Genomic DNA, 14637 nt, shown 5'->3' on the forward strand with positions numbered 1-14637 from the left:
CAAATTATCGTTTAAGCATAGTAAGCAGAGCAGAGATAACAGCCAAGGAAATGTACGATATTTTTTATGTAAATAAATTGATTGGATTTAACTTTTATGCGTTACAATTTAACACCTTGTTTAGTTCTTTGGTATTCCTTTATTGTGCAATAGCAGAGAAAATAATTTATTTAACAGCAGGTAAGGTCTTTTCAAAGTCTAATTGAATTGTTATTGCCTGCTGATCAGCATACTATGCCTTTTACACTTACGTCCTCTTTATTAAATAAGCCACAGTTGAACATTGCGCAAATTACGCTTGTAAACATAAAAGCAAAAAGCGTAGTTTAAAGTTTTAATACGAACGCTTGTTAGACATGCAGGCAGCAGGCGCAGGTATTCGTGTGCCGCTAAAGCTCTTCGCATTGCTGCCGCGGCTTTTGCCCGCCAGCCGCAATTTCGCCAATGCCGCAACAGTCTCAACAGAGGAGCCAGAAACGGCGACGCCACCGCCGTCTCCGCCGTCGGCGACATGTTCCATGAAGATGCGCGGCTGGCAGCTGCACAGCTACGGCGGCATCGACGAGCTGCAGCTGTCCAACAAACTCAAGTGGCCGCAAATCCGCAGCTCCGACGAGTGCCTGGTGCGGGTGCGCACCACAGCGGTGAATCCCATCGATATAGCCATGTTGGGCGGCTACGGATCCACGCTGCTCAACCAGTTGCGTTGTCAGGCCAACGATGACATTGAGTTCCCCTTGACGCTGGGCCGTGAGTTCTGCGGCGAGCTGGTCCAGAAGGGCATGGGTGTCTGCGACAAGCAGCTGCCGCTGGGCACACGGGTGTGGGGCGTGGTGCCCATACCCAATCCGAATGGCGCACATGCCGAGTATGTTGTGGTGCCCTCGTCCTGTGTAAGTACCGACTGCAGTTATGAGTCACTAAACTTTATTATGTATTGCATTTTTTTTAGCTGGCGCCGGCACCTAAGGAACTGGACGACGGCGAGGCGACCAGTGTGCTCTATGCGGGTCTGACCGCCTGGTCGGGCTTGTATCTAACTGGCGGCTTGGGCGGTCCATGCGGCGCCACCACGTCCGAGGGCGGTGGTGCACATAAGCGTGTGCTGGTGCTCGGCGGATCGGGCAGCGTCGGCTCATTGGCCATACAGATATTGAAATCGCAGCGCGCCCAAGTGCTCGCCACCTGCAGCGAAGATGCCGTGGAAATGGTGCGCTGTCTGGCCGACTACGTGGTGGACTATACGAAGCCCGATGCCAACGAGCAGCTGTGCACCTATGCGCCCTACGACATTGTCCTGGACTGCGCCGGGCAGGGCGGACAGCATGCCTCCGACTTGCCGTACGACTTTCGGCAGTATATCACATTCAACTCGCCGCTGCTGGCAAATATTGACAAAAGTGGCCTGTGCCTGGGCTCGCTTCAGAACTTCTCCGACTTGGTGCAGACAAATGTGCGCGCTGTCACCCAGCGCGGCGGATTGGTCAAGTGGGGCTATTTCTTTCCGGCGGCGCATGGCATTGAGTTTCTGCAGCGTCTGGTCGAGCGTCGAAAGGTTAGTTCAAGGGTATTACTAGCTCAATTAAAGTCTAATAATCGTTATATTTCTAGTTAATACCGCTCATTGACAGCAGCTTTGACTTCAACGACATGCCAAAGGCTTTTGAGCGCTTAAAGTGCGGCCATATGCGTGGTAAAATTGTGGTTAAAGTGTAAGACTAAATGTTAATCTTGTTACGGGTGATATTTAACTTGTTTGCTAATAAAAACTAAAACTTTTCTGAAAAAATCATCAAAATATTTATTTGAATTATCGTTGCTCCACCGTTTCGCAACAGTTGCTCTAAAATCTATCGATAAATGAGCAATCGACAGTCGGGCAGTTTATCGGCCGGCCTACACAGCCAATTGGCTAGTTTTGTAGTTTCGTGCATAAAGTACTTAAAAAATGTAAATTTAACCATTAATAAGTGGATAAATAAGTTAAAATATCGAAAATCTAGTAACATGCTACAGTTATAACATTGTGACATGGTAATTGGCCAAAAGTTATAATTTATTTTCATTTAAACGCTGTGTCTTTGCTTGTTGCTCCACGTTGTCGCGCTTGTGTCGTCTACAATTGTTAAGTCGTCAATAACGTTTGGCCAAACCAAAATACCAGTTAACAATAAATAAAAGCCAATTTTTACATGTTTCTTAGCAATTATTAATTATAAATAAACCAATACATATACACCGCCGGCAAAAACAGAGAACGCGCGTTTATTGAGCAAGCTACGAGAGCGCCAAGAGAGCGCACAGCAGTCGGGAATAGAGTTGTCAGCTGTTGAAATGGGCTAGTTGGTACCATTCAAAAAACTGCAAAATACAACATCGATGATTATCTTTTGTTGCTTAAATAGTGATACCAATTATTATTTCAAGTTGTACATCAACTTGCTAAGTGTTAATTTTTTTTTTTTTTCAAATAATAAGAAGAATAAGTTCTGACCTTATAATGTACCAAAGCACAAGCAAGGCGCACACTCGCCCGCCCATCGAATGAACGGAACTCTGGTACTGAAACGGCGGCACATTTGCTCAGGCAAAACCCGAAGGCTTACCAAGCCTGAGAGAGCGCAGGAGAGAAACAATAACAAAAATGTTGTGAAACATGCTTATCATCATGCGCAAAGTGGGGCAACATGTGCCTCAACATTATTAGCCATTGTGTTTGTTGGACTTGTGTGCATGTTCCTAAACATATTTTGTTGACAGCAAGGAGGGTCGCCCAATTTGGCAAATCTGCTTCACTCGCTTGCGTAGCAGCATGTGTCTCAACATGTATCTGCTGTAGCATGTGTGCTGCACTCGGTGCCGTTGTACTTTGCAACTGAAACTCCGGCTGAGTTGTTGTTACGTCGTCGAGAGAGTCGCGTGTTCATGTGTCGCGTTCGCGTTCTGATGTCTGTTGTTGCCACGGGCTTTGTCTGGTCGCAATGCAGCAGCAGCAGTTCTGACTGACTGACTGACAACAGATAAACAAATCGGTGCCGCGAACTGTGTCTGAAAAGTGCGTGTCATTTATACGGTAAATGGTAATCCCGTTAATCAATTGCTTTAGTTAAAGCGGCATATTGTTTCTTTTGTGCATGCGTGTGTGTGTGTGTGCGTGTGTGTTTGTTTGTGTGTTGCTAAACAACAATAATAAAGCAATCAATTGGCACATGAGCTTCCATAAATTATCTTAAATTCAAATTGAGCAAACAAAAAAAAAAATACATAATACATTACATTAAAGACGGCGAAAGAATTAAAGCAGAGACCGCAGAACACAAAAGCGGCACAAACAAAAAATGGAAACATTTTTTGGATAACTTTTCCAGATATTTTTCATTGATTTTTCTGCTGGCGCGCCACACACACCTCCTGCTGCCACCACACATATAGAGAGAGCGTGAGCAAGAGAGTGTGTGAGAGAGAGAGAGAGAAACAACGAAGGGGAAAGAGAGAAAGAGCGAGAGAGCGTTGCCATGCCGCCTGGTGTTTTGTGCACAGTTTGGCATTGGAACACATTGTGGTACTATGTGCGTGTGTGTGTGTGTGTGTGTGTGTGTGCGGATTATCCTTTTTTATATATTTTGTTTATTTTCAAGTGCCTGTTTCCATTTTGTTGCGCACATTTTGTGCTGTCCATTCGTTTCGCTGCATTCCATTCTCGCGGCGTTTCAACACAATAAGCCTGTGTGTGTGTGTGTGTGTGTTTGTGAGCGTGTGTGAGTGGTGGCAGCTGCCCTATGTAAATTTCTCTCTCGATGCTTGGCTCTTGCTGCCGTTTTACCCCCCTCGGTGGCAGTGCCTCATGTTTTTAACTCTGCTTTGCTATACCATTCGCATCGTAGCTGGCGCCGCTGTTGACGCTGGCGCCGCGCTCTCTCTCTCTCTCTCAATCTTTCTCTCTCTCACTCTTGGTCTCATTCTTCGCACATCTTTCGCCTGGCGCTGGCTGCAGTCGTTGTCCTTTGGCCGTGCATTGCGCGTTGCCAACCAATTTGCCGTGTGTGTTGTCATTGTCATAATAAGAAAATTCCTGCTGTGCCTGCGGTCTCTGCAATTGTTTATGCGTCATTTAATCGAATATGTGAAATATTTTCTATCATTTTTCCAGTGTCCTGCGGCCACTAAGGCTAATCCAAAACGGAGCTATCAACAACAAAAATACAAATTTCAAAGGAACAAATCATCATGAGGCTTTTGAATTGACAAAATTAAAGTGTTGCATACTTTTCGCGTCGCGTGTTAGTTATTTATACTTATTTCGGTTCGTCTACCCTGCGCGTCTCCTAACCGTTAATCAATCTATCTCCACCTATCTCTATCTCTCTGTGTGTGTGTGTGTGTTCGTGTGTGCTTGTGTATATTTTATACTGCTCTGTACATATGTACAATATTTGTCGTCATCATCATCATCATCATCGTTGTTGTTGTTGTTGTTATTTACTCGGCATTCGTATAAAGTAAAAATATAAATAATTTGTGTTCTTCGGTGTTGTCTCGTGTAAGTGTCTATAATTTGTTTAACTACGACAAGCGATCTGCAAGAAGCAAGACCAAAAGCAAAAGCAAGACCAAAAGCAAAACCAAAAGCAAAAGCAAAAGCAATCATAACATTTATCGATATACAATTTCGATATGGCAAATGATCAATTCTGTGCGCAACGATTCGAATGTCAACTATCTAAGCAATCGTATAGTCAACAACAGCAACAACTACAGGAGCAGCAAAACCTGCAGCAGGCCCAACAACAAGAAGAAGAGAAAGCTAGTAACGCCTAGCAGCTGAAAATTCTCCATTGGCGATTCCCTTTCAAAACCCAATTGGGAATTTCATTTGATTAAAAAGTTCACACCATTGTCGGACACTCAAAAAGGTAAGATCCCAATTCGGTTATATTATCATTTCAAAAATATTATAATATGTCAAAAGTAATGGGTATATTATGGAAATCAGTAAAGTCTTTATCATCTGGACAAGTATAAATTAGATTTCAATTGAATTCAATTGGAAATAATGAATTGTTCAGATTGCCAAAAAAGGAGAATACAATCAAAGCTCTCTCGGGCAGAGACTCAGGGTTTCAGTTTTTCGTCCTGCTAGACGATGTAAGTAGAGTTTGTACTGAAAATTAAAAGTTTTGAGTGTTCGATAACAATACATCAATAACAATATATTGATAACAAACTATCGATAACAACATATCATATTTTAACTTTATTCTACTTATTTTTTGAGTTTATTAATAAAAATGGTTTATATACAATCCTTATATACATTCCTATAAAATGATTTAACAATCTTTGAAAAATGTTTGTGTTAATAAATTGTCTAGCTGGAAAAAAGAATTCCTAGAGAAATATGTTTATAAACATACTGATGATTTTTCTGTGTAAGATGTAAAAACCTTCTCTTGTTAAATCTCTATTTATTCTTTGTATATTTCTGCTTAAACATTAATTGTTTTGGTACCTAATAAACCAATTGAATTATTGGTTACAACAGAAATATGTGCATTGATAAAAAACAGATACAAATGACATGACAATCATTTTCCATTCGCATTAAACATTATGACCGGCTTAAGTGCATTAAAAGATTAAAATCATGAAAAAAAAAAAATGTTTGTCAAGCGCGAAGCATTCGACGTGCATGCAAGATACTCATTTCGTATGGACATCTAAAATGCATTTGCATAGAGAAGCGCTCGACTGTGAAAGCAGTTAACTAATTAAGACATAAAGACAATCAAAATCAAATGCATACAAGATAAGAAAACGAAAGCAGCCAAAAAGGCATCAGGTCGTTCAATCTGATGATTGGAATCGATGGGATGAGTTACACTGCCGATAAAAAAATATGCTTAATTCATGTTGTTTTCGTCTGTCAGCGCCTACTCACACAAACACACACACACACACACACACACACACACACACACACACACACACACACATGCACACACACTTCATGAACAGCAAAAGATACAGATACGAAGTTCAACTCTCAGAATGGCGACTGTGTGCGGTTTTCAGTTTTATCTGCATCTTTTAATGACTTCGCAGGCGGCGTTTCCTTTTGTTTGTGTCCGAAATGTGCGGGCAGCATGTTTTGTTTTTGTTTACATTTTAAATGGGAAACGTTCTGCCCGATACCAGATGTGTGTCCACCAGATACGACTCGCTCGTTCCTGCCGTTGTTGTTGTTGTTGTTGTTTTTGTCGATGTCTGCAAAATGCATTCTGCTATTTTGGTTAACTACTTGGCCCTGGGCACAACGTCCGCCTGAGGAGCACTCTAATGAGGCAAATGCCGTCGTGCGTATCATGTGACACTAGGCAAATATCGGGACGACATCCAGAGCCATTATCCAACATGCTCCCTATCTCTTGAGCTATCTCTATCTGTATTGCCATCTCGTATCAGCGCGTGTGTTCTTTCTTTGTTTTGTTTTTTTGGTAGGAACACAACGTGCCGCAAATAAAGATTGCCTGTCCCCATGCTCTCCGTGTTGTACAACGCATTAGCGTTTGACAAAAAGAAAAAGAAAAAAAAAATAGAAGCCAAAGCAAAGCAGGAGACACAATCAGTAGGACGTCAGCAGCACAAAACGTCACGTCCAGCGTCACATTCGAAATTCCAATATCCTGAATATATATATATTTATCTGCACAGTGGACACACACAAGCGTCTCGCACTTTGTCCAATTAATGAGGCTCCGCTGTAAAAATGCACTTAAGTATGTTTACAGATGATTAGGAACAATTCACACAACTTGAATCCAGCCAGCATTATGTCAATGTCATTTGAAGTACTCGGTAGTTTTTTATTTAAGCTACTTTTTCTCTCTGTTAGACAGTGAATACTTTAGTATTTATGCATGAAATAAGTTAGAGCATGAGCTCTTCAAGCGGCTAACTAATTAAATCAAGCCATTGATAATGGGTAGAGGATATGCAGTTAAAACTCTCCTGAGCGGACAGCCATCGTCGGGCAAGAGGAGAGGAGCGTTGGTGTAAATGGAGGTCGTGTGATTTATGGATTGTACATTAAATTCTAATTATTGGATATAAAATGTCCGGCTAAGAAGGGTAGAGTTCTCCCCACATGTTCTTGCTTAGAAGAGTCTAGTCGATCAAGACAGATCTGTTACTCCATCCGTCCGCTGTACTCAGAGACTATAAGAGCTAGAGACTTGTCCGTAGAAGGTTACTTTTGCAACGATAAATCTCCCCGCTTTCACGAAATCCATCAAAATCGCTATAGACTTTCTGGTCTTCAAATCCCAAAGCCTATGTTAGCTAAAGATGCGAAAATTTGGAGGTAGGTTCCCCAAAATTGGGAGTAAAGTCCAAGTCCCAAAAAAGTCCAGTTAACCACAAAATCAGAAGCAGACAGATGAAGCAAAGCCGCTGTGATCCAATGAAATGTTGTTTCTTATATTGATTTCTTCGACACATAATTGAATGTTGTTTTGATCATTGCCGAACGCAACATAACGTGCATATTGTGTAATGCTGCGAGTCTTTGCCAAAATGTAGAAACAGTAAAACCAGCAAATGTTGTCTCCTGCGGGGCTCCTACCTCTCCGCCCACTGCTCCTGCCGCGTCTGCGTCTGGGCTGCCTATGGCCAAATGCGAGTATCTAAGCTATGTATCTAAGTATAACCAAAGAAGCCCGTATGTTTTGTATTATGTTACACAAATATTTAAGCTGCCTTAAGTAGATACAGCGAAACGCGTTTAAGATATACAAATAGTAGAGGCGGCAACAGACGCAAAGAATGAAAAGCGAGGAAAAGCGCTGCAACAGCAACAGCAACAGCAACAACAACAGAATGAAAAGTTACATTAAACTTGCGCCTGGCTCTCGTGTGTGTCTGTGTGAGTCGGTGTGTGTGTGTGTGTGTGTGTGTGCGGGTGCCCAGTAGGAGGCAAAAGTCGTGAAAGAAGTTATCACTACTCAAGATATATGCATACAGATACATATACATATATATGTATATATGAATGCATGCATATATATGTGTGAGCACATGCCCTGACTGGCTTTTGCCCGGGACTCAAACGGGTCTTAGTTTTTATGTGCTATTTGTATAAGTTGTCTGGCGATGCTCTGTTTTTCTATTGATACGCATATCGTTTGCCATTTGCTAGCTACACCCCGCTGCTCTATACCCCCCCTACCCACCATGTTAGTCCCTCCCTTTGAGTCGACACAATTCACTTCAATTCAATTTCTACGATTTCATCTTGGCAAAAAGTCGTTGGGCAAACGTTTGTTAGCCACTTGGCAGCAGCCTTTTGGACCAGCCTAGTCGGCAGAAGAGGGTAAAAACGACAGAAAAGTTGAAAACAACTAAAAGAGTGCTTTAGTAGTCGAATATGTCCGACTAGGTGATGCCCTGTAATCAGGTCCTATACGGCTTACACGGCCTGCCAATCATTCCTTCGCTCCTTACTTTAAAAAATGTTATTATAGATTTTTTTGAGCATAAATATGGCACATAAATATGTGCATATATCCAATTTCAAAATGATGTTTTGTATATATTTAAGATATCACATTAAAAACAGAACGAACACATGTCAAATTTGGTGGCTGCAGAGCGCAGAAGACACTGAAAAATGATTTTTATCGATTCTGCAGAAATAGGGAGAATCATACGAAAAAAAAAAACCTTATTTGTCCTGATCAAAACTATATATATACTCTATTGTGATCTGATATATACATTTTTGGAACTGTGATACAACCTTTTGAAACGCTTTATGCAGGGTATTCAAAATAGAAAAGAAGTCAACCTGCAGCCATAAGATACATTTGCCTTAGTCGATTTCTATGCATGCTTATGCCATATAAATTTCAATAAATTCATGAATTATTTTGCATGCTATTAGAAGCTATACCGATTTAGGCCTGACTGGGAATCTAGACACTCATTGCTGTTGCTGTTGTTATTATAATCCCCACTAATACGCAGCACAGTTATGCTGGACTAAATTTATAGGCAGCAGCAGCAGCAGCAGCAGTAACAAAAAAGAATCGATTGGTTTTTGTCCGTGAGCCTCTCGTGGGCGTTTTTAATCAAGATACACGAGCCCTGCCTGCCACCTACTGTCCCTCTCCGCTCTAAAATATTATTGTTATTTGTTTATGCAGTTCTGCAGTCGGCCCAGATAAGTTGTACGTTCGAGTACGGGCTGCACGAATTTCTCGTAGGTAGTCTACAAAATTTATGTGCACTAAACATTTTTATTTCAATTACCGAAATGGGTGTGTTCACTGGCATTGTTGCCCAACAGAAGGCTGTGCATCTTCTAAGGTCCAGCATAAAAAATTGACCTGCAATTCCATAATTAATTTCGATTGGATTTAGTCATTTGGTTATTTATAGCATTCCATCCATATCTTAAATGTTGTGTTAAGTAATTTGTTTCTTAATATTTCATTATGATGATGATTAACATCAGGCAGATGTGAGATAAGTAATATTTAATGAAATAAATTAGAAAACAGCTGCATTAGAAGAATATAACTTGCATTTAGTTAATATGCGTATTATCAATTATAGGTTTGACTTAACAAAGTATTTAATAAAGCATTGTTTTGAATTATTCGTGACGTGAAGGAACCTTGCTTTCAATTTCGCTTGACAGTTGCCACATTTTGTGTATTTTATAATGTGTGGCAACTCTCTCTCTCTCTCTCGCTCTCTCTCTAATCTCTTGAACTTCTTATACATTTTTAATTCCAAATATATATTTGGTATATTTTAATGCTTTTATTGTTCATATCGTGTTAATATAAGCAATAAGAAATCCAGATATTGGTCAAATAACCCAAAAGGTTCTCCTCAACAGTTCACCTGAAGCCGCAATCCATGTGACATGTGTGGCAGTGGTCGGCGCCTTCATTAGTTTAATTATAATCATTTTTACTTGTCAGCGCAACGAAATGCCAAAAATAAACAACAACACAGAGCTGGCAGCACAGCTAAAGGCAAAATGGCCACTGGACAGGCGATAGGTATACAAAAGTGAAAAAAATATACATATGTGTGCGGCACATTCGGTGTTGACCAAATTAAGTTGCAAGTGGCTGACTGCCCAAAAATGATTGATTTAATGAGGCTATCATTGACACTTTGCACGGCCACGCCCAGTCAGATTAGGCAACGGGTCTGGCCGAGGCGAAATTAAAGGCGAGACCTTCAGTTACGAGGTTTTGGGCAGGGTGCGTGCCTGGAATGTCTAAATAGGACATTCAGGAAATTATTTGGAAATAAATATCACTTAAACAAATAAATATAATTACATTTAATTAACAAAGCAGAAATTATACAAAAATAACTTTAATTTATATACTCTTTGTATAAGTTATTAAAGCCAGCTCCCGTTGATTTCTAATTCATGAAATTATTCGAAACGTATTATTTTTGTTGTTTATTTCGTTTTGCATTAACTATTCACAATAAATATACAGTAAAAATGACCTTTAAACATATCATAAACTTTACGAACACGAACATTTCTGATTGCTCGCACAAATTCTATTTGTTTCCAGTTCGGGACTTTTTCATCTAGTTTATTATGCCATAAACAATTAGGCGAAAAAGTTGCTTGTCCTTGCGTGGCGAGAAACCATTAAATAACACGCAAGTGGCCAGTTCAGAGGCCCAGTAGGCCCGCAGCTCCCGGCGACTCACTCCAATAACCTACATTGATTCTAACAATAGTACAAAACAAATTGTGGACCTCTATTGAAATTGAACAATAAACACTTTAGTGTCATGTTGTTGGTGGCGGGGTGCTGGAGTGTGCGGGGTCGGGGGGAGTAAGCGTATAATGGTGGGTACAAATACGATCTGGCAAATATTCGTGCACAATATTAATTTGATATATTTTTGAAAATTTATGAATAATATTTATTTGCCAGCAGAAAAAGATTTTTTTAAAGATAGGGAAAAGTTGGAATTCATAAATGAGGCTAAATAAAAATCAGGTAGAACTATAACTAAATATAAATAAATTACAAAGTACATATTATCTGTGTCTTAACGTATTTAATGAGGAATTTTTGCAGAATTTCTCACTAATATAAACATAAGTAGTTTTATATGAAATAGCTGAATATACAAAATTATAAAGTATATAAAATAAATGTGTTTTTAAAATTGAAATGTTCAATTCCTCAGTCTTGTTTTCCAAGGTGTGAGTACGGTCGTATCATATAGTATATTTTCGGTTGTTTAGAAAAAAATGACAAGTTTCAAAAAATCTAGAATTAATATGCAGCATAGCATATAAATAATATGCTCGGAGATGCTTCCTTCTGCCTGTTACATACATTTGCACTCGACCAATATACCCTTTTAAGCCATTTTCAATGGGTGTTCTGGATATAAATAGTGTTGTTAAGTGAAATTTGCACTGGTTTAATTCGATTGAAATCACATTTTACATGGCTGATGCGATTATATCATAAAAATTTCGAAACCATTTGAAAGTTCAACTGCGTGCAGTTAATATGCAAAATGCAGTGAGCGAAAAGAAGAAGAAGAACAACAAAAAAATGTGTTCATAATTCATAAAAACCATAATTTATAATATCAATAAATGCCAGATATATATATATGTATAGAGACAGAGAGATATATAGATATATATATATACGGCAAAAATGTGAATAGGGCAAATAGAATGGAAAAGAATTTGCAAACATTGAATTTTTAATTGCTGAAAATTTGTGTTCTTTCGCTTTTTATGCTTTTCCATCGCAATATTTATGCACATTTATATATACATATACATATACATATGTATATATATATATTCTGTGTATATTATTTTTAGTGTGTGTTGAGCGTATTTGTGAATTTGCGTTTATTTATTTTTCAGCCTTTTTATCCCACTTTTTCCGCTTCTGGCCGCATTTCCATTCAAAATATTAACTGTTTTTCATTTGCCCTGCTTCTTCTTCAGCGAAATTGCAGCATACAAAATTTATACGTTCACAAAATATTGAATGAAATCTAAATTGTTCGTGTTGAAATCATTCGGCATAAATGCACACATACATTTACAAATAAATTATTATATTTTTTTCATATTTTTTCTCGTTTATGTACAGTAAAAATGCATGTTGTTGAAATAATACACATTTCCAGGCCTAATGAAAAAATGAAGTTAAATGACAATTTTTTGTTGTTTCTGAACAATTTCTGGGCATGCAAATATGGAAAATTGCAATTGTAAATTTATTTGCAAATATTGTTGGCTTAAATCGTTCTATAAACCCAAAACTGAACAAATTCGTTAGAGCAGTATTTATTTTAGATATTAAGACAAAAAGAAAAAATATGTAGTGAGTATTTAACTATTTTACAATCTATTTGGCATTTAATTTTTTGACAAAAAAAAAAAAATTAACAGAAAAATATAAATTAAAACAATATAAAGATTTATACATAAAACAAGTAAGAGGCTCCAGTCTGGAGCTCCCGACAAGGGGATACCCTGAGGTAAGGTTTGCCTTTTTGTTCATTCATGTCAAAATGATACCGTTAAATATCTTATATAAACATAGGTCAATATTTCCCACCCCCATAACTCGGTCAAAACTCAACCGATTTTCAAAAGGTTTGGCATTTTGTTAATGGCTTGGCCCCTAGATCAATTCTGCATCCAAATCTGGCAACATTATTTTTGGTCAAAATTCATGTCAAAATGATACCCTCAAATATCCTATATAGACATAGGTCAATATTTCCCACCCCCATAACTCGGTCAAAACTCAACCGATTTTCAAAAGGTTTGGCATTTTGTTAATGGCTTGGCCCCTAGATCAATTCTGCATCCAAATCTGGCAACATTATTTTTGGTCAAAATTCATGTCAAAATGATACCCTCAAATATCCTATATAGACATAGGTCAATATTTCCCACCCCCATAACTCGGTCAAAACTCAACCGATTTTCAAAAGGTTTGGCATTTTGTTCATGGTTTGGCCTCTAGATCAATTCTGCATCCAAATCTGGCAACATTATTTTTGGTCAAAATTCTTGTGAAAATGATACCCTCAAATATTCTATATAGACATAGGTCAATATTTGCCACCCCCATAACTCGGTCAAAACTCAACCAATTTTCATAAGGTTTGGCTTTTTGTTCATGGTTTGGCCTCTAGATCAATTCTGCATCCAAATCTGGCAACATTATTTTTGGTCAAAATTCATGTCAAAATGGTACCTTCGAATATCCTATAAAGACATAGGTCAGTATTTCTCACCCCCATAACTTTGTCAAAACTCAACCGATTTTCAAAAGGTTTAGCTTTTTGCTCATGATTTGGCCTCTTGATCAATTCTGCATCCAAATCTGGCAGCGTTATTTTTGGTCAAAATTCATGTGAAAATGATACCTTCAAATATCCTATATAGACATAGGTCAATATTTCCCACCCCCATAACTCGGTCAAAACTCAACCAATTTTCATAAGGTTTGGCTTTTTCTTCATGGTTTGGCCTCTAGATCAATTCTGCATCCAAATCTGGCAACATTATTTTTGGTCAAAATTCATGTGAAAATGATACCTTCAAATATCCTATATAGACATAGGTCAATATTTGCCACCCCCATAACTCGGTCAAAACTCAACCAATTTTCATAAGGTTTGGCTTTTTGTTCATGATTTGGCCTCTAGATCAATTCTGCATCCAAATCTGGCAACATTATTTTTGGTCAAAATTCATGTCAAAATGGTACCTTCGAATATCCTATAAAGACATAGGTCAGTATTTCTCACCCCCATAACTTTGTCAAAACTCAACCGATTTTCAAAAGGTTTGACTTTTTGTTCATGGTTTGGACTCTTGATCAATTCTGCATCCAAATCTGGCAACGTTATTTTTGGTCAAAATTCATGTCAAAATGGTACTTTCGAATATCCTACATAGACATAAGTATGTAGGTCAATATTTCTCACCCCCATAACTCGGTCAAAACTCAACCGATTTTCAAAAGGTTTGGTTTTTTTTTTTCATGGTTTGGCCTCTAGATCAATTCTGCATCCAAATCTGGCAACATTATTTTTGGTCAAAATTCATGTCAAAATGGTACCTTCGAATATCCTATAAAGACATAGGTCAGTATTTCTCACCCCCATAACTTTGTCAAAACTCAACCGATTTTCAAAAGGTTTGGTTTTTTGTTCATGGTTTGGCCTCTAGATCAATTCTGCATCCAAATCTGGCAACATTATTTTTGGTCAAAATTCATGTGAAAATGATACCCTCAAATATTCTATATAGACATAGGTCAATATTTGCCACCCCCATAACTCGGTCAAAACTCAACCAATTTTCATAAGGTTTGGCTTTTTGTTCATGGTTTGGCCTCTAGATCAATTCTGCATCCAAATCTGGCAACATTATTTTTGGTCAAAATTCATGTCAAAATGGTACCTTCGAATATCCTATAAAGACATAGGTCAGTATTTCTCACCCCCATAACTTTGTCAAAACTCAACCGATTTTCAAAAGGTTTAGCTTTTTGCTCATGATTTGGCCTCTAGATCAATTCTGCATCCAAATCTGGC

At 38.6% G+C, this 14637-nt stretch overlaps 2 protein-coding genes across 2 annotated transcripts in view; both read left to right on the forward strand.

Annotated features, from left to right (window-relative positions):
• The first annotated feature begins 270 nt into the window (after window positions 1-270).
• On the forward strand, window positions 271-1797 carry LOC6629063 (reticulon-4-interacting protein 1 homolog, mitochondrial). The gene is made up of 3 exons (XM_002051571.4): window positions 271-893; window positions 953-1555; window positions 1612-1797. Exons 1-3 carry the CDS (start codon window positions 357-359, stop codon window positions 1714-1716), a joined length of 1245 nt encoding a protein of 414 aa, XP_002051607.1. The 5' UTR covers window positions 271-356; the 3' UTR covers window positions 1717-1797.
• A 1156-nt stretch (window positions 1798-2953) lies between these two features.
• The window catches only part of Sema1a (semaphorin 1a), a 185847-nt gene continuing 174163 nt past the window's right edge, over window positions 2954-14637 (forward strand). The window contains exons 1-2 of the mRNA XM_002051569.4: window positions 2954-3080; window positions 4151-4913. The gene's annotated coding sequence lies outside the window, so the exon portion shown is untranslated. The remainder of the gene's footprint in view (window positions 3081-4150; window positions 4914-14637) is intronic.

This window comes from Drosophila virilis, chromosome 4 (assembly GCF_030788295.1).
Source record: "Drosophila virilis strain 15010-1051.87 chromosome 4, Dvir_AGI_RSII-ME, whole genome shotgun sequence".
NCBI classification, from domain to species: domain Eukaryota; kingdom Metazoa; phylum Arthropoda; class Insecta; order Diptera; family Drosophilidae; genus Drosophila; species Drosophila virilis.